This window comes from Sphaeramia orbicularis, chromosome 12, assembly GCF_902148855.1.
Source record: "Sphaeramia orbicularis chromosome 12, fSphaOr1.1, whole genome shotgun sequence".
In the NCBI taxonomy this organism is placed as follows: Eukaryota; Metazoa; Chordata; class Actinopteri; order Kurtiformes; family Apogonidae; genus Sphaeramia; species Sphaeramia orbicularis.
In genome coordinates this window covers 78962459-78984689 of record NC_043968.1, presented here as the reverse complement: position 1 = coordinate 78984689, position 22231 = coordinate 78962459, and the positions used below count along the sequence as shown (strand labels likewise).

General features: G+C 38.9%; 2 protein-coding genes across 2 annotated transcripts; one reads left to right on the top strand and one right to left on the bottom strand.

Annotated features, from left to right (window-relative positions):
* Positions 1–1996: 1996 nt before the first annotated feature.
* LOC115430393 (transcription factor Adf-1) lies at positions 1997–11461 on the top strand. Its single transcript, XM_030150386.1, has 2 exons — positions 1997–2185; positions 9386–11461. Exons 1-2 carry the CDS (start codon positions 2056–2058, stop codon positions 10096–10098), a joined length of 843 nt encoding a protein of 280 aa, XP_030006246.1. The 5' UTR covers positions 1997–2055; the 3' UTR covers positions 10099–11461.
* Positions 11462–14096: 2635 nt separating this feature from the next.
* rnf185 (ring finger protein 185) lies at positions 14097–19264 on the bottom strand. Its single transcript, XM_030150390.1, has 6 exons — positions 18667–19264; positions 16733–16751; positions 16527–16639; positions 16375–16429; positions 14610–14727; positions 14097–14533 (listed from the first exon to the last, which is right to left on the bottom strand). The coding sequence occupies exons 1-6, from the start codon at positions 18861–18863 to the stop codon at positions 14436–14438; spliced, it is 600 nt and encodes a 199-aa protein (XP_030006250.1). The 5' UTR covers positions 18864–19264; the 3' UTR covers positions 14097–14435.
* Between the last annotated feature and the right edge of the window lie 2967 nt (positions 19265–22231).

Here is a 22231-nt window from a genome sequence, read left to right as displayed (position 1 = left end):
GTTTTCTCTCTATATTTTCTGCCGTTCTTGACACAGTTCCAGGTGTTTTTCTTTCCTTACGTGGCTCTAATCCACCGTCGTCCATCTACAGAGAACAGCAGACACACTTATATTTCATCACAGACAGACAAAGACAGACTTCAGTTCTGAGTTCTTCTGTGTTCTTCCAACATCTCCAACACTGGATGATCTTCCTGACCTTCTGCTGAACCCTCTTCCATCTGTTCGGACCCATGAGGCTGACAGGACCCCAGCTGCAGGAACATTCTATGGTTTAATTAACCCCCCCACCCCGTCATAATCTGTCCCCTGTGTGTCTGCAGTCTCAGACAGGTGTGAAGACGCTGGCGTGGTCCTTCTTATCTCAGACTGTGAACGAACACAGGTTAATTACACTGGACCTCCACTCCACATGTTCTGCACCAAAACCCAGTCCATAAAGCAGATAAACACTTCATAATGGACTTCTGTCAAACACTGACCGCAGTTTCCTCCATCTGCACAAGGCATGACACAAACGCATCAGATCAGTGGGTGGAAATGTGGTGTAGAGCAGCACGATATATCGTTTGAATATTGTCATCGTGATGTACATGTGCACAACAGTCACATGACAGGTCCTATAATGTAGGAGGTACATGAACTCAACGTGTTCTCATCTAAGTTAAAGGGTACCGCCCCCTGCACATGGAGTGAGTCGCTGGTAACAACATTGAAAAATGAGCAAAAAACAAAAGAAAATCACCGTAAATGAAGACTTGGTGCCAAAGAGAAAAGCACCGTCAGTTATCTGGAATTATTTCAGCTACAGAAGGATGAAACTGAAACGTGTTCTGTGTCGACACAACCAGAGGAAACACAACTAATTAGTTTGACCATTTACGTCAGCACCACACCGATATTATATCCACCTGAGTATTTTTTCATATTGCAATATAAATTGCAAGGTAAAAAAAAAAATCACAATGTCCGTTTTTTCCTATATAAATTTATAAAATAAGACAAAGGCAATTGTAACAAATATTAGGTTGATTGAAACATATTTAACCCTTTCATGCACTAACCATGAGAGCCTTAGTTAAGATTTTTCTCTTGAGTGTTTTTATTCCTCCATAGGCATGAAAAAAACAGTGTGATCAAGTTGTTTTTTTTTTCATGGAGTTACAAAAATGTCCATGCATTTTATTTTTGAAGTAAAGAAATGTGTTTAAAACCCAGTATCAGAAATTGATATTAAAACAATGAAATAAAATCTGACATCTCACATTTTAATCTCACATTTTAACATATTCTAATGCTAATTATTACTCTTTTCATGGAGATAATATGCAAAAAAAAACAAAAAAAAACAAAAAACAAACAAACTTTTTTTCCCTAACAAATAACAGTTGATTTACATTGAAACATGTTACAGCAGATCAGGTTTATCAAGAACAGAACAGTTTTGGTACAAAAACATGACACCATGTGAAAGGGAAACAGTCTATTAGTTTCCAAAATAGTTGTTCTATATTAATATAATATAATATAATATAATATAATATAATAATTATTATATTACATTATTATTATTATTATTATTATTATTATTATTATGAGGATTCATTTTGGTGAATTAAATGTGTGATTTTTCAGTGTGAACTTTGATTAGGTATATATTTTCATAAATAATTTTCCTAATAAAGGCTTCACTGCTGTGATTGTTTCACTGTTAAACATGTCTCTTGTTTTCCTTTTTTTTTTTTTCCTTTTTATTTATTCTTGTTTTGCTTTCTCTCTTTTCTTCTTTTGTCTTCTTTCCTCGTGTCTTGTCCTCTCTTGTCCACTCCTGTCATGGGTCCACTGTGTCCCCCTCAGACTCCTCTGCTGTCCTCCATCCTCAGTGCGCCCCCTTGTGGCAGACTCGCCGCACTGTCCTCCTCCGACAGCGGAGCGACACGCGCGGCAGCTCGCGGTAACTGCCGTCCGTCCGTCCGTTCTGCTGCTGCTGCTGAGCGGAAAAGGCGGGAGAACACTGCCGCTTCCGCGTCCGCGCAGCTCACACACCAGAGCAAAATGGACGAAAAGTTAATATTGTCAGTGTTTAATTACCCAGAGCTGTACAATGTGACTTTACCGAACTACCGCTGCACCGACAGTCGGACCAACGCGTGGAGGAGCATCAGCGTCCTTCTGGGTCTGCCCTGTGAGTGTGTTTGTGTGTTTATGTCAACTTTAACCCGGGTTATTGTCTGGGTTCATGTGTGGGTCTGCGGTGGAACTGCCTCACATCAGACCCCCTGTCGGTCTGGGGGGTTCCGGGGGGTTCCGGGGTGGGGGTTCTTGTCCCGTTAGTCCATGTTCTCCTCAGAAGTGTCAGGTCTGATCCTGGACCCGGTCTGGCCGGTGGAGCGGATGCAGCCGCGCGCACCGTGTTAGCGGTAGCAGCTGCGGACGCACCCCGTAGGCCGCGCGGCCATAACGGCACGGTCCCGCTCCGGTATCGCGCAGCCAGACGCGGCCAAACACGGCACAGCACGGCACGGCGAATGATGCAGGCGGTCCGCGGACACGCACAGACGGACGCGGACACGGTGGAAGCTCCGAGCCGCGTGTGTTCCGCAGGGGCGACAAAGAGGCGGCAGAGGCGGAAAAGGAAAGAAGACGGAGGCGGTGAGACGGAGGGTCCGGGTCTGCAAAACAAACACACACCAACAAACAGAAGAACTACAACCACCATGAACCAGCATGACCTGCACCAGTAGGAGGAACCTGAGGAACAACAGCCCACTGTGGAGAACAGCATCCACTAAGACCTGCACAGATATAGACACTGGAACCTGTAGAGGGACCTGTAAAAGGACCTGTAGATGGACCTGTAAAAGGACCTGTAGAAGAACCTGTAGATGGACCTGTAAAAGGACCTGTAGATGGACCTGTAAAAGGACCTGTAGATGGACCTGTAAAAGAACCTGTAGATGGACCTGTAGAAGAACCTGTAGATGAAACTGTAGAAGAACCTGTAGAGGGACCTGCAGATGGACCTGTAGAGGGACCTGTAGAAGAACCTGTAGATAGACCTGTAGAGGGACTTGTAGCGGGACCTGTAGATAGACCTGTACATGGACCTGTAGAAGAACCTGTAGATAGACCTGTAGAGGGACCTGTAGAAGAACCTGTAGATGGACCTGTAGATGTACCTGTACAAGAACCTGTAGATAGATCTGTAGAGGGACCTGTAGATGGACCTGCAGAATGACACTGATAAGAACAGATCTGTTTATTTACTAAACATTTATGTCAATCACATTTAATTTATATAAGAACAAATAAAAACAAAGGTCATGTGATGACACTTTATATATAGGACTGGAATGAACCAGACTGTTAAAGCAATGGACAGAACCAACAGAACCCATAGAACCAACAGAATCCAACAGAATCAACAGAATACAACAGAACCCAACAGAACCAATAGAAACCATAGAACTAACAGAATCCAACAGAACCAGCAGAATACAACAGAAACCAACTGAACCAACAGAATCCAACAGAACCAACAGAATCCAACAGAAACCAACAGAACCAACAGAATCCAATAGAACCCAACAGAATCCAACAGAACCAACAGAATCCAACAGAAATCAACTGAACCAACAGAATCCGACACAACCCAACATAATCCAACATAATCCAACAGAAACCAACCAGTAACAATACCCATAACTGTTAATCCTGCTACTACAAATACTAGTACTATCAGTGGATATACTACTACTATAAATACTAGTACTACCAGTGGCTATACTAGTACTACATTTACTAGTACTACCAACGGATATACTACTAACATATTACACCATAGTTTATTATTTCTACATGTTCATTCTATCGTACAGATACAGTGGATCTACAAATACACACAACATGTAATAACAGACTGAATATTGGTATGAGTACACAGACTTCTATTAAGACATTTAAGGTTATTCTTTTTTTTTTTTTATAAAAGGATAGTCTGTAAATGTAAACATTTCTGTGTAATTTTACTTTTTTCACTAAAACAAAGAGGAAAATGTGCAGTTTTTCATTATTTTACGATAGTATTTTACTGGTTCTGACCCACTTTAGGTTGAATTGACCTAAAATTATTAGAACATCCTCAATCGCTCATATCTTCCGTGTCATTTGTGCATTTACACATTCATTCTAGGTCCTGGACTGGACCCTCTATTGAGCTGGTTTTGGTCCCTGGGCCACATGTTTGACCCCTGTGGTCTGTGTAAACCCTGCTGGGTCCATCTGACTGAGGCTGTCCAGGACCCCAGGTCACTAGTGTTATGGAAAAACAGGAATTAAAACAAAGAGAAACAATGATATGACATTATTAGGAATACAGATGGAACCATATGAACATTTCTTATTACAGTTATTGGGACCAAAATGATCAGAGTTATCAGTATTATTGTGGTACTGTTGAAATGTGCTCAAAATGCTCAAAAACTACTAATACACAGTGAAATATTTAAACAAATTTTATTTAAAAAAAAACACCCAACAAATAAAATAATCAGCACAATGTACTTTCTGTTTATCATGTAAACATCAAATATATAAAAATGTGTATTAAAGGTGACACCTAATGGACAGAAGAGGAACTGCACTGTAGACAAACCGTTGATAAAAGACTTGCCTTAATGTTCAAAGTTCATGTATGAGATCTAGTCTGACAGATTTAGAAAGAACACTCTGTTTGGTGCACCTTCAGTAGAATTCAAGCGTGCATACATGAACATATTAAAGTCATGTGGATGGAAGAACAATAATAGAGGGTATGCACGTGACATCACTGCTAGTGGAAGTCACCGCGGTTCCACCCACTGAGTGGCAGAAAGAGGGAGATGAGTGGCAGCGTTGGCTTCAATACTGTCTAAACTGAAGAACAATATTCAGCAAAAAATGGGGAAGATTGATTGTATGAATAGGTTTGAAAAGCAGTCGGAGCTATCGTTTTACAGGCACCGAAAGAGAAAGAAAAGAGAAGTAAGTGGATCCACAAATCCAGGAAACCAAACCTAGATCTGTGGATCCTGTTTTGTGTCAGGTAACATTAATTTATTCTGTATTTTTGGGTAAAATCAGACCTTAAATGACATATTGTTTTGGCTAATGTTACTTCTTAGTAAAGCTCTTGGTTTCATGATCAGATCTTTCATGGTTTTTGTCTTCATTTTGTGATTCTGAACCTTGTGCTCGTATATGATTAGTAAACTAACTGAAACTGAGGCTAACCCAGTTTTTCCAATATGGGGGAACTGGAGAATAAAACTACGACGGAGTATTAGGACCACATAAGGAAATAAAAACACTTGTCACTACGAGTATAAAGTCATAAAATATCAGTATAAAGCCCGTAATTTAATGATAATAAAGTCGAATACAAAAAGAATCACAATGTTATGAGAATAAAGTCGTAGTTATAAAAAAAACCCTCATAATTTAACAAAAATGTCATTCTTTGGTGAGATTAAAGTTGTCATATTCCGACAATAAAGCCCTAATATTACAAGAATAATGTGGTAATTTAAAAACAGGTGTAAAAATCTCCTAATTTCCCAGAATCCAGTGGTCCCCTGCTGGTCCACAGCAGTAGTATCTGTGTTGTATAAAGTATTTGATCTGAACTAGACTCAGTAAATCTCCTCAGTCCCAGTAGATCATGCATATATTCACTGGGGTCAGTCCACGGTCTACTGTAAATGCACTGTGGATCAGCTGGTTCTGGGCCCTAGTTTTGGACCCTGGTTGTCAGTGATGATGAAACCATGTATATTTGTTTCAGGTAAAAATAGCGCTGATCCCCTCCACCCTGGATCAGGTCAGGATACTCCATTTCTGTCCACATATCAGTGTTCATGGTCCACTTGTTCTTTGGTAGCTCGTACAGATCCATGTCCAGTTCAACTGTCCTTAATTTAATTTCAGATTTCACATTTTCCTGGTCTGGCTGTGTTTACTGCTATACTCCGTCATGTTGAGCAGGTTGGTTTTTGCCACTCAGTCTGACTTAGAGGGGCGTGGCACGGGGGGGAAGTGACGTATGTGCATACCCTCTATACAACCACAGGTAAACAAATCTGTGGTGAAGGAGTTTGAAACAACATAAACTATATAAAAATAAAATGAACCAAACTGACAGACTGTTCTGTCCATGAGGAGAAATGTACTGCAGACTCTGTCCACCGCACGTTAAAATGTCACCATATCCACTTATATTATTAGATTATATATTACTGTATACTAGACCTGCACAATATATTGGTTGAGCTTTGTCATCACAATGTACGTGTGTGTAATAGTCACATCGCAGGTCCTGCAAAATAGGAGGGAAATGAACTGAACATGTTCTCATCTAAGTTCATCCTGGGTACCTGACACACACTGCACACAGCCATCCACCAATCACAGTCCTTCTCAATCAGTTTGCCAAAGCAGACCACGCCCCCTGCACATGGAGTGAGTTGTTGGTAACATCATTGAAATATGAGCAACGAACAAGAGAAAATCCCTAAAAACAAAGACTTGGTGCCAAAAAGAAAAGCACTGTCAGTTATCTGGAATTATTTCAGCTACAGAAGGATGAAACTGAAACGTGTTCTGTGTCCACTAGGGATGTAACGATTACCGGTATAACGGTAAACCGCGGTAAAATTCCCAACGGTTAGTATTACAGGTTAAATTCTAATTATCATGATAACTGGGTTTGATTACCGCAAATTGAAAGAGAGAGAGAGAGAGAGACTATCTATCTCTGAAAAAGAAGCTCAAACAACTCAAACTTGATATGGAAAATGGTCAAACAGTGTCCTTAAGGTTCCATCTTTAATGCACATTTGTACTGTAAATTCCGGACTGTAAGCCGCTACTTTTTTCCCATGCTTTAAACACTGCAACTTATACTACGACGCGGCTTATACGACGATTTTCCCTTATTGCCTGCCACACCCCAGGGAAGAATCTGTCTATTGTTACCAGGTATGCAGGAATGGATAACATTAACAACTTAACCTTTATAAAGTTAATATTAACACACACAAAAGGGGAACTTTTAAGGAAAAATAGTAAACCTTCAAATGTTAATATTGTTTCACAAATATACAAAACAAAACTCTGAATGAAAACACCCAATAAAGCTCTCCAGAGACCGTCATAAATTTAAAGCATCTCAGAATTAATGCGCACGTCATGCGTAATGTTAAATGAAAATGATATTACAACAGATGTAATTACTTGTTTTTAATCTTTATATTTTAAAAATAAATTAAAAGTCCTACTCTAACGAAAAACAAAAATTTGTTCACTTTCAAGTGTCTTTCAAGTCATTTTAAGTCCGTGAATCCACAGCCGGTGCAAAAGCAAGTCAATCCTGTATCGGCACGAATCCAAAGGAAACACCGATAAGTCCACCGACAAAAAAAAAAAGAAAGCGAAAATGTGCTTTTATTACTATCCTTTTATTGCCTCGTTTTTTGTCTTTTGTTTTTTAATCATCATATTAACAACGAATCAACCTATAGATATGACAGCAAGCTCACACATATCATACCCATTTACATACAGGGAATAATTTCATTTGAACTCAAAGAAAACCTTTATCCAATTACCGTCCAGTTTTGACTCAATGAAAAAAAAGGTTCCACTCGGTCCCATAGACTCCCATAGAAGCCAGGCTTCAATGGGGAAATGCATTGACCATAGATCGTATGAGGAAACAGCACAACGGGAATGTATGAGAAGTGAACAACATCGAGTCTGATGATTTGTGATAAAGCTGATTCTGAACGAACTCGTCTGTGAGATGAACATGTTTTAACACGTGTAGTCAATGAAATGTCAACACAACCAAACATATTTAACCATTTAATTTTCGTAATGATAGGGGAAGCCGGGCTTCTCTTGCAGTCCATGAGAAATCGCCACTGGTGGACACCCGCGGCTTATAAACCGGTGCGGCTTATACGTGTACAAAATTGATTTTCATTCTAAAATTAGGGTCTGCGGCTTATATTCAGGTGCGGTCTATAGTCCGGAATTTACGGTATGTTTGATGTTTACATGTTAATATTTGAATGTTTCTGCAATAGAAAGTACATTTTGCCAATTATTTTTTTTTTTTTGTTTTTTGTTTTTTCAAAATACAACTTGGTTAAATTATTTCAGTGTGTGTATTAGTAGTTTTTGAACATTTTGAGCACATTTCAACAATACCGCGATAATAATGATAACTGATAATTTTGGTCGCAGTAACCGTGATACGAAATTTTCATATCGTAACATCCCTAGTGTCCACAGAACGAGAGGAAACACAACTAATGAGTTTTACCGTTTACGTCGGCACCACACAGATATTATATCCTCCTGAGTAGTTTTTGACCACCTTTGTTTATTAATGTATTTGCTCTGCCATTAGTTCCTTGTACACAAAAGATGTTTGATTTTTTTCTTCTGTTAAAAACACATAAATGAATGAATGAATGAAATATCGCAAAATATATCACAGGGTTAAAAAAAAATTGAATTGTCAGTTTTTTCCCATATCATGCAGCCTTACTATATATTATATTTACTTTGTCCTTTTAGCGTATGTGTGTGTGAGCGGGGGGGTCGTCTCTGGATTGCTGTCCGTTCCTTCCTCCATGTTTTCAGACACCACACGTTGAAAACCTCCTGGAAATGAGCAGGACCACTGAGATGTCAGAGTTTGGTCATTAAACACAGTTATAATGATCATTAGAATTTAAACGGTCATACTAACTGTTGGGAATTTGACAGCAGTTAATCGTTCTACCTGAAATGGTTCCAACCATTGTCATGACTAAACAAAGTCCTAAAACAATCATTTAAATGTAATTTAAAACAGTTCAGTCATTGACATTCTGAGTGCAGTTTGTAGAGCTGGAGTTATAGTTCTGAAGGACAGGAGGTGTCTACAGGGGGTGGGAACTATATGTCAAATTAAAGAGTCAGAACGAGAAAAACTGAGACGCATTTTTACAGACTTCGTAACGAAAGGTTGAAAAACAAGCTAAAAATCAGCTGTTCACAAAAAGAGGCTAAAAAAAACAAGTGACTGTAGAGTATCTGTGTACGTCCACATGTCACTGAAGGTCTGGGTCCTTCTGTCCTCAGTGTCCTTGTCTTCTGTTCTGTTTTTAGTCAAACCAAAGTAAACAGCTGTGACTGTTCTGGTGGTTCCAACAGGACTGGTTCTTCTTTTTCTTCTTCTTCTCCTTCTTTTCTTCTTCTTCTTTTCTTCTTCTTCTTTTCTTCTTCTCTTTCATAAACATTACCTCCATAAATGCATTCTGCACCATCAAAATCTTACTCTTCTGTTTTTGTCTTCTAGCTGAGGAGTGCAAAAGAAAATGGAAGAACATGAGGGACCGATACTTGAAGGAGGTTCGAATGGAAATCAAAAGTAAAAAACAGGGGGAGGTGGTCCAGAGCAGATGGAAGTACAGACAGCTGATGAACTTCATCGCACCTTTTACGGGCTCCAGAAGCGGAGTGGTGGACATCTGCAGCAACGACGACGACCAGGACAACCACGACCACGAGTCTGGAAGCATGGAAGGAGAACCCACGTCATCAGAGGGGGTGAAGACCCCCCAGTCTGGAATGAAGGGCCCCGGGGGTCAGAACGACATCAAACCTCAGGTGGCCTTTGTGGCCCAGCTCCCTTCAGGGTCCACAGACGCCCACATGACTCAGATGGCCGTCCTGGCCAAGGTGCCGTCCGGCCCACAGATGCCCCCCCTCAACAAGCCCGGACGCAAACGGCGCCTGATGAACGAGGCGCTGTCCATGTCCACGTCCCAAACCACATCAGCCCCCACAAAATGGCCCCACAAAGACCACGCCTCCTCCTTCCCCAACAGACCACGGGACGAGGACGAGCTGTTCCTGCTGAGCTTCGTCCCAGCGTTAAAGAGACTGGCCCCCCAGAAACGGTGTGAGACCAAAATGAAGATCCAGCAGATTATGTACGAAGCAGAGTTCAACGTGGCACAGCCAGAGACCCACGACAAACCCCCCCCAGAGGCAGACACACAGGACTGAACACCCCCCCTGAGGCAGATGCACAGGGCTGAACCCAACATACAATTTATGGACGTCACACACTTTTATAAATATGGATTCAGAAATTTGACAAAACTTATATTTTTTTGCCAATGTCTACTGTCACAGTACTGAGGTACCAAATATGGGTGTGTCTGTTACCACAGAGCCAATCAAATGTTATCATTTGTCCCAGAGCCAATCACAGATACTGTTCCATGAACTCATTCCTCTTGTTTCCACAGTACGGTGGTCATATATGGAAGAAACCACTAAATAGTGATAGTATATAGTATAGAATCGGAATTTTTGATTTAAAATACTCTATACGTTTTATGGTATTCTTTGCTCTGGAGGATGGAGAAGGTGGGCGGAGCTACATGTTAGATGTAGCAGTGTGTCATGTGACTTCAGAGTCAGTTCAGTGCTGTGTTCCTGTGTTATTCTACATTCTGAACGTTGTCGCAGTGGCTGATTTATATCAATGTAGGATTTACCTACCAGTGCCGTGCACCCCACCCGACCCCCTCATTTGAAAAACTTTAGGGAAAAAAAAAAAAAACTAGAAGCACTCAGAGAGCGCAGACCTCTGCCAAGGCAGATCAGTGGCCCCCCCACCACCAGAATTTAATCATTTGTTCCTTGTGCCAGTATCAACATTTCCTGAAATTTTCATCCAAATCCGTCCGTAACTTTTTGAGTTATCTTGCACACAAACAGACAAACCAACACAGACAGAAACAGAACCTCCTTGGCAGAGGTAAAAACTTACTCTGACCAGGATTTGAACCAGTAACTTCCATGTTGCAGCCCGAGTTTTAGCCCAGTCAGTGAAACGTCCACTGTGTCACAGATGGACCTATTCACATGACTGTCTTTGTACTCTTCAGGACGTAAATGATGGTCTACACATGATATAAGGAGGGCACTGTTTGGCTCTGTGGTCATAGACACACCCATATTTGGTGCTACAGTTCTGTGTCAGTAGACACTTCGATATTTTAAAGTGACCAAACAAAACAGTGATGAGTGTATTTAAAGCAGAAACGTCTATTTTCCACTTTAATTAACCCATAAAGACCCAGTGTTACATTTGTGTCAGTTCACAGAAGAATTTGTCTCTATGTCACCTTTCTTTATTTTTCTGAATTTTGCACTTTTCATTGTGAATCCTGTCTTTTCCTTTATTTAATTTTGATGTTCATGAAAACTCAGTAAATTCAAAGGTTATTTCATACATGTGTTTCTCTGAACCTGGTCTTAAAACAGGACAGAGGGTTAAACATTCAGACCAGATGTAGACGAATGTTCTGAAGCAGGTTTGGAAGAACTTTGGGTTTATTTAAAAAAAAAAAATTTACCGAGATAAAAGGGAAATTATTTTTCAGATAAAACACATTTTTATATTATTTTTGTACCTTAATCACATGTAACAGTAAAAAGGACATGAAAATTATACGCTACTATTTTACTGAATATCTCTTTATTCTGTCACAGGTGCATTTTGGGAATTGAAGTAAATATTCAAGGCAGAGTGTTTGACAAAAATGGCCGCTGTTGGAAAAATCATTGTCGATTTATATGTTTAATTGTTCAGGTTCCACATGTAACACCGGTGGACACGACGGGTTCCACACCAAACGTGGAATGAGACTGAGATTGATGAAAAACCCACGTGTGGATTAGAAAAACCACTAGGATTAACACATTTAACAGTGTCTTTATTTAGAGTCTGTAGAAGACCATTTACACACGTTTTCACATCTAATGCACTGACACCTAAGGAGATTTAATGTCCATATTTGGGTCCTATTTTTGAACCCAATATTTGATTATAAATTCATTAATTATGGGATGGCTCATTTATCTGAGGTCATCAGTAGGTCCATCCTGGGAGAAAATATGTCTACATTTACCTTTTATTATTGGGTCTAAAAAGATGGAAAAATGACAGATACTAAAATAAACCCAGTTTCAGAGACAGACCCAGATCGAAACAGATCAGCCTGAATAAACAGTGTCTTTTTCAGTCCAGTCTGTCATTAACTGAACATAAACCCAGTGTGTCCATCCACTGTCATTGATCCAACTCCATGAGTTTTACTGGGGAATCAATGTTGGAGAAGATGACGGTGTTTCCACGGTAACTACGGAGCCTCTGAACGTCCAAATATGGTCATATCTGATGACCATGAAAAGATGAAGAACTGTATTTTACACCAATTATTGACATGGACTGATAGGATTAGTGGATCAACAGGTATTAAACAGTTTAGATCAGTAGATGGTTAAGGTTAAAGGTAGACGTTTGGGTTTTTAAGGGTTAAAGGTGGACGTTTGGGTCTTTAAGGGTTAAAGGTGGACATCTGGGTCTTTAAGGGTTAAAGGTGGACATTTGGGTCTAAGGGTTAAAGGTTAATGTTTGGGTCTTTAAGGGTTAAAGGTGGATGTTTGGGTCTTTAAGGGTTAAAGGTGGATGTTTGGGTCTTTGTGGGTTAAAGGTGGACGTTTGGGTCTTTAAGGGTTAAAGGGGGACGTTTGGGTCTTTAAGGGTTAAAGGGGGACGTTAAGGGTTAAAGATGGAGGTTTGGGTCTTTACGGGTTAAAGGTGGATGTTTGGGTTTTTAAGGGTTAAAGGTGAATGTTTGGGTCTTTATAGGTTAAAGGTGGATATTTGGGTCTTTAAGGGTTAAAGGTGGACTTTTGGGTCTTTAAGGGTTAAAGGTGGATGTTTGGGTCTTTAAGGGTTAAAGGTGGACTTTTGGGTCTTTAAGGGTTAAAGGTGGATGTTTGGGTCTTTAAGAGTTAAAAAGACACTTTTTTTTTTTTAAAGTAAAGACACTTGAGTATGAGTTACTTGTTTATTTACACAACTTCATTATCAATAAAGGGAATCAATTAGAAAAGCAGGTTTATATTAATCCATGGTATCTTCGTCATATGTTACAGTATTTTACATTTCAGTTACAGTAACATACAGTGAACTGAGGTTTGGAGAACAAACACTGTCTCATACATTCAGGTTTGAACGGTTTACATGCATCATCACATCCTTGTAATTAATCCTAAAATAAAACGCTTCAACATTTTAATTCCATAAAGTATCTGTATGATCTGCAGCTGTTTGTCATCAGTGGGCGTGGTCAGGTAAATAAAGCTGGACAACAGGAAATGGACACAGACACTCCAAAAAAAAAAAAAAAGGAGGTTGTGAGGTTAAAGCGTCCACTTAAATGGAACAGAACTGAAACTCAGAACCCAACTAAACTGGAAATACTGTGTACAGTGAAATAAAACAGACCAACGTCCTGTCCATTAAATACAGATATTTGAAGCAGGTTCTGATTCGTGTAAATGGAACAGATTGTTAAAGTGAATCTGGAATATGTGATCCATGATCCGATCCTCTAAGGCAGGGGTCTCAAACTCATTTTCTTTCAGGGGTCACATTCAGCCCAATTTGATCTCCAGTGGGCCGGACCAGTAAAATAATAACATAATAACCTATAAACAATGACAACTCCAAATTTTTGTCTTTGTTTAAGTGCAAAAAACCCCGTTAAATTATGAAAATACGTACTTTTATAAACTATCCAAACAAAAAGAATGTGAATAACCTGAAAAAACTGAAATTCTTAACAAAAATAAGTGCAATTTTAACAATATTATGCCTCAACTTATCATTTATACATGTTCATTATGGATCAAATCTACAAAGACACTAAACACTGAGTAACAGGCAGAAAATTGTTAAAATTGTACCTAATTTTCTTGAGACATTTCAGGTTGTTCACATTTTGTTGTTGGAGGATAGTTTGTAAATGTATGTATTTTCATAATTTAATGTTATTTTTTGCATTAAAACAAAGACAAATCTGATATTATCATTATTTGTAGGCATAGTGTAATGTTATTTTTTTCCACATCAAATCAAGAAGTCATTTTTTTGTAGGTTATTCTGTTTTTATTATTTTACTGTAGATCATATTGATCTGTATGCAGAACCTGAAACTAAAATGAGTTCCACAGCCTTGACTGTGGAATATTTGCACTTCGCAAATTCATCCCACGGGCCGCATTGGAACCTTTGGCGGGCTGCATTTGGCCCCCGGGCCGCATGTTTGAGACCCCTGCTCTACGGTCCTTCTGTGGTCTGACAGAACAACAATAAACCAACTGAACTGACAGATTTAAGGTTCACTGTGTCATTTACAGACAATAACAAATAAAAAACCCTGTTAATAACTGTTTCATTTATATCCAACTGAAAACACATGGAGACAGAAGCAGGTCTGAAACGTCTGTCCAACATCCACCCGTCACCGTCTGCTTTTCCTTCATGCGATCAGCAGCCAGAACATAATGACCAGAGCCACGAACAGGAAGAGTCGAGACAGGAACTGTTCGTCCATGTGCTGAGGCGTCCCAGGGGCTGCTGTAGGAGACGAGGACGTTTAACAGGAGACATTTAAACACAGACTACAGAGTGGACAGATGCACGGTGGACAAACCTGGAGGAGGACGCCCATCGTTGATATTAAAGGCTGTGGCAAAAATACCAAAAGGAAAGGCACCGATTCCAAATGACATCTGGAATCCACCATCACCAAAACCGAAACCTTGGAATCCCTGAAAAAGGAGATTTTGGATCCAAATCAAAGTCAACACCAGTGTCAAACATTAAAGTGTCTCCTATCATTTATTAAATAGGCTCAATTAGCTTCAGAACTGTATTTTATGGAACATTTCTGTATCACGTGCAGAAAAAAAGATATAATCAATATAAAATTAACCTAAAAAGGACGCAAATCTGTAAATGCACCATTAAAAGTTCTGTCCAATTAAATTATTAGACCAATATTCTCTGTATATATCACTGCAGTTGGAATATGTCTGTTCAATAAAAGTTTAGGATCATATTTGGAGTGTTTTAGTTCCAGTCAGTCTGTTATTGTGATACTGACCAAAGGTCCAAACTGCTGTCTCCATGTCCCAGTTCCCATCTGTCCCCGTGTCCCAACAGATTTGTGTTCATCCAAACTGATCATTTCCACATTTTGATCCAATAGTTGATAATCAGAGCTAAAGCCTTATGTTTCATTTCGGATCAATTTAAGATGAGAACAGCATGTTTTGGACATTTGAATAAAGTCAATAAAATGAGGTTCATTTTCAGTCCCCGTGTCACGCAGCAGGAATTTCAGTATTTTTACTCGTAAATGTTCTTTGTGTCAGTTTTTCCATGTGTCATGTGACAGTACTTACTCAGACCTATTCATACATGTATTAAACAGATCAGTTATTGAGTTTAAACACAGACACTATTGAACAGGACATGGGTCCATGTGGAACCACTGGATCTGGACCTTCATCATTTATTCAATTTCTTTCTACAAAGTGTTGTTTTTTTCTCTAAAACCTTCTCAGGACACTCCTGACTCCTGCAAACTTTAACACCCAGCTCATCATTTCATTTATTGGATCATGTGGGGCTCGAAAGGCAGGAAATCGATGGTCCTTGTTTGTCTTTTTTTTGGGGGGGGGGGGGGGTCTTTTTTTTTTTTCTTTAATTTTCTTTTCTTTTTTCTGTCTTGTTTTGTTTTGGTTGTTGGGAGTCTGATGTTTGCTTCCTGTATGGAAAAACATTCTCTTCAATTTAACAAATATTGTATATTTTCCTTCACACCAGAAAGATCAATAAATATATTTGATTTAATAAAAAAAATCCTTCTCAGGACGCTGAGGTGTTCCTTTGGTTCCAGCTTTTTTTCACAGTTTATAAATGACTTTGTCTGAGCAGACCAACTTGGTTTGTGTTATAAAATATGTGATGTTTGTAGAACTTATCATTTTATTAAAATGATAAATGACACATATTTTCATATCTAAGTCCATATTTTTGACAAAAGCTCAAGCAGACAATAATCCATGTCCAAATGTTTGAAAACTAATAGAGGACATACTGAGCTGTGACCCCCCTGATGTAGACTCACAGTCCACTGCAAATGATCTGGTTCTTACCAAGGTAAAAAACACCAACAACGTAGATGTAGAAGTGTTAGATCATGTATGTTGTTTTCAGAGCTCATCTGTTATTTTCAGTGTTCATCTGTACACAGGATTATTTTTACCTTTAATCTGAATTCAATAAATCCAGTGAATTTCTCCTGCTGTATGAACAGATAATCGCTTGTTTTGAGTCCTTTCATCCTCAGATTTAGTGTTTTGATCTAGTTTTTGTGAAACACACCCATACATGATCCCATGTTTACTTACACCTCGGTTTTCTGGCTCAGGTCTTTGCCCTTGTGGTCGAGGGGGGGTCCTCTCCCTTTGAAAAACACATCATTTACAGTTATGTTCTAACAGATTCTTTTACTTCACTGTGTAAATACATGTAAACTGGACCAGGGTCCATCCACACCCACCTGGGGTCCTGCTGACCGGTGCTTCCACGTCCATATAAGGGGATGACCTTGTCTCTGCTGATGCCAGCTTTACACACTGGACACACCTGTCTGTTGGGTCTGGTCTCCAACCACTGAACGGACAGACACACAGACACACATTTGACACCACAGCATCTACAACAGAATTGAAGAAAGAGAAAAAAAACAAGAACATGTTCGTCTACCTGATGGAGGCACGGCCAGCTGATCCAGAAGATGGAAAAGAACAGAACAGTTCCATTAGTCAAATGTCTGAAAGGATCCCAGTATTAATACAACTTTATTGACCTGCTGCAGTTTGATACCAGTGTCTGTGGTCCAGGCTAACATCTTAACCAATACTGATGCATCTAAATTTACCAAATTTGAGTTTTGTTTGGTTTCATTGTTGCTCAGATCTGTACATGTCGTTTCTTTGTTCATATCTTGTCTTATTGAGTCCTATTATAATAAGTATTATGTGACTGGCAGAGGCACACTAAGTTAGAAAACAAATAAATTACACTGGTCTACAAATGTTTAGACGTTGTCTGCTTCCAAGTTTAAATGTTCTAAATCGTACATACTTTGATCAGATGAACTGGAAAACAAATGATCAAACTGATGATTGGCTCATGTTTCCAACATATTTAATGACAGTTTTATTCTGTAGATACATGTTCATAAATGTTGTGTATGCCAGAATCCTTACTTTATGCCCAGCGAGAGGAGCTGCATAAAGGACAACACATCTCTTATGGCTTTTTTGGCTTAGACATCTTCATCAAAGATTAATTTAATACTAGCAGCTACAAAACAACAAGACAGGGAAACTTTAAATGTCATTTGATTTCACTGGTCGACAAATTTTTGGGAATTGTCTGCTTCTGAGATAAAGCTTGCTAAATCGTACATGCTTTGATCAGATGAACTGGAAAACAAATGATCAAACTGATGATTGGCTCATGTTTCCAACATATTTAGTGACAACATTTTATTATGCATATACATAAATGTTGCATTTAAAAGAAAAATAATAAGAAATCACTAGTGTCCCAGTTCTGCCCTGGTAAGGATTAAGCTAAAGGAATCTCATGACTGGTGTGAACTAAATGGATTAGAGAATCCAAACTGAACCCTCCCTTAAAGCCCAGTTCTTCAGTCTGTACATGGTCCTGTTTGGTTTGTGTCTGGTCTCTGATCTGTGTTGTTTGCAGTTTGGTTCCATCTGTGGTTCCTCAGGTCAAACATATGTAGAGCTGTAACCGATTAATCGATTTGGTGCTTGGAGCGAATGCAAAAATTCACGATTCGATTAATCGACTCGAATTGATTGAAGGGAAATATTCTATTGCAGTTTTCCTGAATTGAAGCTTCTTTGTGCGTCACAATAAGCGTCCATGTGAAACACAACAGTGGAACCAATGTTTAACAGCAGAGAAATGAAGGAAACAAAGCTTTGATTCCGGAGAATTGTGGTTGAATGATTTTTTTGGATTACTTTGAGTCGATTAATTGGTTGCAGCACTAAATATATGAGACCATTAGATCCAAGTATCACACACTAATAATAATAAAAGCTGCTCCATGTGACTCAGATCAGTGCTGGTAAAGTTGAACTACTCATATTCTGGAAGCATTTGGTAGGTAGACCAGTGTAGTTTCTGTTCAGATGTAGTTTTTTGTTTTGTCTGTGGCAATTTCTTTTACCATAACTACCCAAAACCCCACCTCCACTCCAGGAAGGTCCAACACCTAAGCTGATCTAAGGTCTGTTTCATTACACACTAAATATAAACTGAAACGTGATATAAAACAGAGCTGTAAGTCTGGTACAAACAGTCAGTGAGTCTTAACCTCCTAAGACCCAGGAAATGTCAGCAAAGTAAAAGTTTGTTGTTTTTTTTTTGTTTATTAAATAAGTGCCTATATTGGGAACATCATGATGCCACAGTTTGTTCAGATGCAGTTTTTAAAATTTTTATGGAATGTCCTCTGTGGTGGACAGTTTTCTTTTTTTTGTATAAAGCTGTGAAACTCTCCTGAGACCCATAGCTGGGTCTTAGAAGGTTAAACCAGCTGATCTATAATCCCTTCCACCCCTGAATGACGTCATAACAGTGTCCACGTCAGTATTTACCAGAACAGGTGTCCACACAGGCTGATCACTGCGTCTTTGGCCGTGTCCAGGCAGATGTTACACTCAAAGGTACTGTCCTGGCTCCCACTGTCGGCCCCAGTGGAGCTGCCCGAGCCGGGACCGGGGGCTTCGGTGGGTGCCGTGGGGGCAGAGGCCGGAGGGGGGGAAGGGGAGGGGGAGGGGGCAGCGGTGGCCATTTCACCACAGACCAACAACAACAACAGCCCAAAGTTTCAGCTGGGGGAGGGGGGGACTCACCACACACACATAGGACAATGGCACGTCTGCAGTCTGTAGTTGAAAACCTGTGTTAGGTGAGAGGAGGTCTGAGTGTGACCCGGTACCGTCGGAACCAGTCAAACAGCTGAGAGTCCACGGCTGTTAGCTAGCTAACATTAGCATCCATACAGGAAAGGTGACGTCAGCGACTGAACAGAACTGACGACGTCATTAAATAAACAACCGTAAACATCTGAGAGTTAGAAAAGGTCTTAAATATAAGAACAGAAACTCTAAAGCATAGTCTGAGGTTCCAACAACACGAAGAAGTAACTCCACAGCTGGTTGCATCACACACTCACACATCCGCAGCAGGAACTTCCGGTAGTAGATCCTGAAAGAAGGCAGGGGGCGTGACGTAAGGCAAAGGGCGTGGCTACACTGTGAATGAAAGGTCCCTGCACTGTGTCTGTCAGGCTGGTACAGCATTAGTGAGATAGCAACACATTCTGTCCAGATGTGCAGAACTGGTTAGAAAATAAGCTTATAGACCTTAAACAATTTACAATTTAAGATATAATGTTATATAAAAATAATCTGAACAGAGATACATCACTTAAGAAGAAGTATGGGAAAAGTATGGTATATGAGGTGTGGCACAAAACTGGTTAAAAAGTTGTTTACTAGAGATGGGGCTTTTGGCTCTTTGAAGGGAGCCGTTCAGAAGATTGGCTCTTTTATGTTTTTTGCATTCTTTTGAAACACCAATGTTTTAATGACTAAATAGGCTAAATGTGATGATTGACATTACATTTTAAAGGTGTTTAATTGGCACGGCAGTAAATATTATCTTACTGTAAAAAAGAATAGTTAGTTCAAATGTGTGGGCTAAATACATGACATGAGAGGTGACATTAGGCAAATGCTGGAATTTGACCAAAAACATCATGGTACCCCAGATAGCAGTTACCTTTGGGCCGGATCCGCATTAAAGACTTTACATCCGTTTATAGCTCACATCCATTTTCTGACTTTGGACCAAATCTGCATCTGATCCGTCTTTCAGCTCTCTCTAGCAGTTCCGGAGTTGTGCTGGCTTACGGATTCGGCCCAGAACAGTCTCCCATCACACAACCAAGACTGATTTTCAAAGTTGTAATGCTGATCTGGACCAGAGTTGTAATACAAATCTGGGCCAACATGATTCTTGTGTATGTTCTAGATGTGATTGAACGGAACTGGGCCAGAGCTGGACCGTTTCTGTTGAAGATCTGTTGTAAAATGTCCAAGGCTGTTGTGATTCTTTATAAAACTCGAGATTTGTTAAACAAAAAATGTTTGCATATATTATATTGTTCACTTGTAATGCCATGTATGTCATACTGTGTGGAAATATGGGGCAATGTGTATAAAACTAATATAGACCCGATAATTAGACTCAAAAAAAAAAACCTATTAGAGTAATAAATAAAGCTGGTTATCTTCAAGCAAGTAATCCACTTTTTGTAGAATCTGGTTGATTAAAATTTTTTGATATTGTATATTTAAAAACAATGGAAATTATGTTTCATGCTAAAAGTAAAAATCTTCCTCTTTGTATTCAGAAAATTTTTAAGTTAAGAGAAGGGAATTTTAGTTGAAGAGGGATGTTTGTGTATGAAACATGTAAAGTAAGAACAAACGTTAAATATGTCTGTGTTTCTGTTATTGGTGTCAAATTATGGAACAAATTGAAGGATGAAGTGAATCTGTGTTGCTCGCTGTCGAGTTTCAAGCAAGTTTTAAGTTGTCAAATTCTCAAGGGCTATGAAAGTAATATGATTTTGAAGTGACTTACGAAACCGAATGTAAAATAATTTGTGTAAATGTTTTATCTGCTGCAACTTCAGGTGTGGAGTTGGAGTAAGGATGGGAATAGGAGAAGCAGAAATAAGCCTCTGGCTTCAACTTCTTCCTTTTTCAGTTACCGGTTGTGTTAATTTGTTTGTTTGTCTTTTTAATATGTATGTGTTTTTGTACATAACTGAAATTTTTAAAAAAATGAATGAATGAATTCATTCATTCATTCATTCATTCACTTTTTATTATCATCATTGTCCTTGTCAACATTATCAAATGGAAAAAACAACTGACAAACTCAAACTGTCTAAAAAAAAACAAAACAACTTAAAATAGTTTTATTCTCTGTGAATCTTTTAAGAAACTCCATCCGACTGTGGAAACAATCAGTGAAGCTGCTGTATTTATGTATTTAATATTTTAATGCCTGTTTTTTCAAGTTTTATCATTATGAATATTGCATTATTATGATTTTAATGCCTGTTTTTCATGTTTTATTGTTATAATTATTGCATTATTATTATTATTATTATTATTATTATTATTATTATTATTATTTTAATGCCTTGAGTTTTTTTTGTAAATGCTGCTGTATGTAATGCCTTACCATTTCCTGTTGTCTCTATGAGAAATTGTATTTTCTGTAATAATAATAGTTAAAAAAAAAATAAAAAAAAAAAACCAACCGAGATAATCACATTTAAATGTGATCATTTTCGGTTGCTGTTGTTCATTGTTTCAGTAAATGAAACAGCGTCCACACTGATACTGTCTGTGGACATTGTTTGCTTTGAATTGTTAGATGTGCGCTGATTTGTGACATCTACCTGTAAATATGCTAATTTAACCCTTTAAACCCTTCCCCTAAAATGGCCTGTCTGGACTTTTTTTCTTATTTTGATGACAAAAAGGGTTAGAAAATATGCTGTGAATGAATTCTTTTGCCCATTTTTCCAAAGCACTTAGATCTATCAAAATCTAGTCCTTTATAATTTCTTGCAGGTTCTAATTCTGCTAAACCTGCTTCTTCTTCAGCTTCTAATACAGGCGTGACTGAAACTACCGCAATGACCCAATAAAACCAAAAAGTTGCAACGTCTCAGGTTTCACCAACTGTTGGAATTTTTCCAATTACTCAAACAGTGACAGTTCTATCCATCCAAACTGCATATGCAGGGTGTGTCAGCCGTATACACATCAGGTTTTTAAGAGTTACAGAAAATATAAAAACCAAATAAAGACACACAGCAATGGTTTCTTTTCTGTTTCACTGACAGACATGTCTTCTGCTGTTCTGTTGTGTAGAACAACATCAAACCAACAAGTATAAGAAACCACCGATAACAGAACAACTGTGAGCACAAGAGTGTTCATGCATCAGCATCAGTTTAAAACACTGGGTAAGAACTTTCTTTTTTATTTGTTCTTTTTTAAATGAGCTTTAATGAATATAAAAGAAAGTGATACAAAGATAAATTATATTTACCTAATATTGGTAGGACATCAG

Excerpts from the sequence above, each read along its gene's own strand:
- LOC115430393 (XM_030150386.1), top strand. The coding sequence starts at position 2,056 with ATGGACGAAAAGTTAATATTGTCAGTGTTTAATTACCCAGAGCTGTAC. Across the intron at positions 2,186-9,385 it reads CGTCCTTCTGGGTCTGCCCT|CTGAGGAGTGCAAAAGAAAA; the intron begins GTGAGTGTGTTT and ends TTTGTCTTCTAG.
- rnf185 (XM_030150390.1), bottom strand. The coding sequence starts at position 18,863 with ATGGCCACCGCTGCCCCCTCCCCCTCCCCTTCCCCCCCTCCGGCCTCT. Across the intron at positions 16,430-16,526 it reads ACCGGTCAGCAGGACCCCAG|GGAGAGGACCCCCCCTCGAC; the intron begins GTGGGTGTGGAT and ends TGTTTTTCAAAG. Across the intron at positions 14,728-16,374 it reads CTGAGCCAGAAAACCGAGGT|GGATTCCAAGGTTTCGGTTT; the intron begins GTAAGTAAACAT and ends CTCCTTTTTCAG.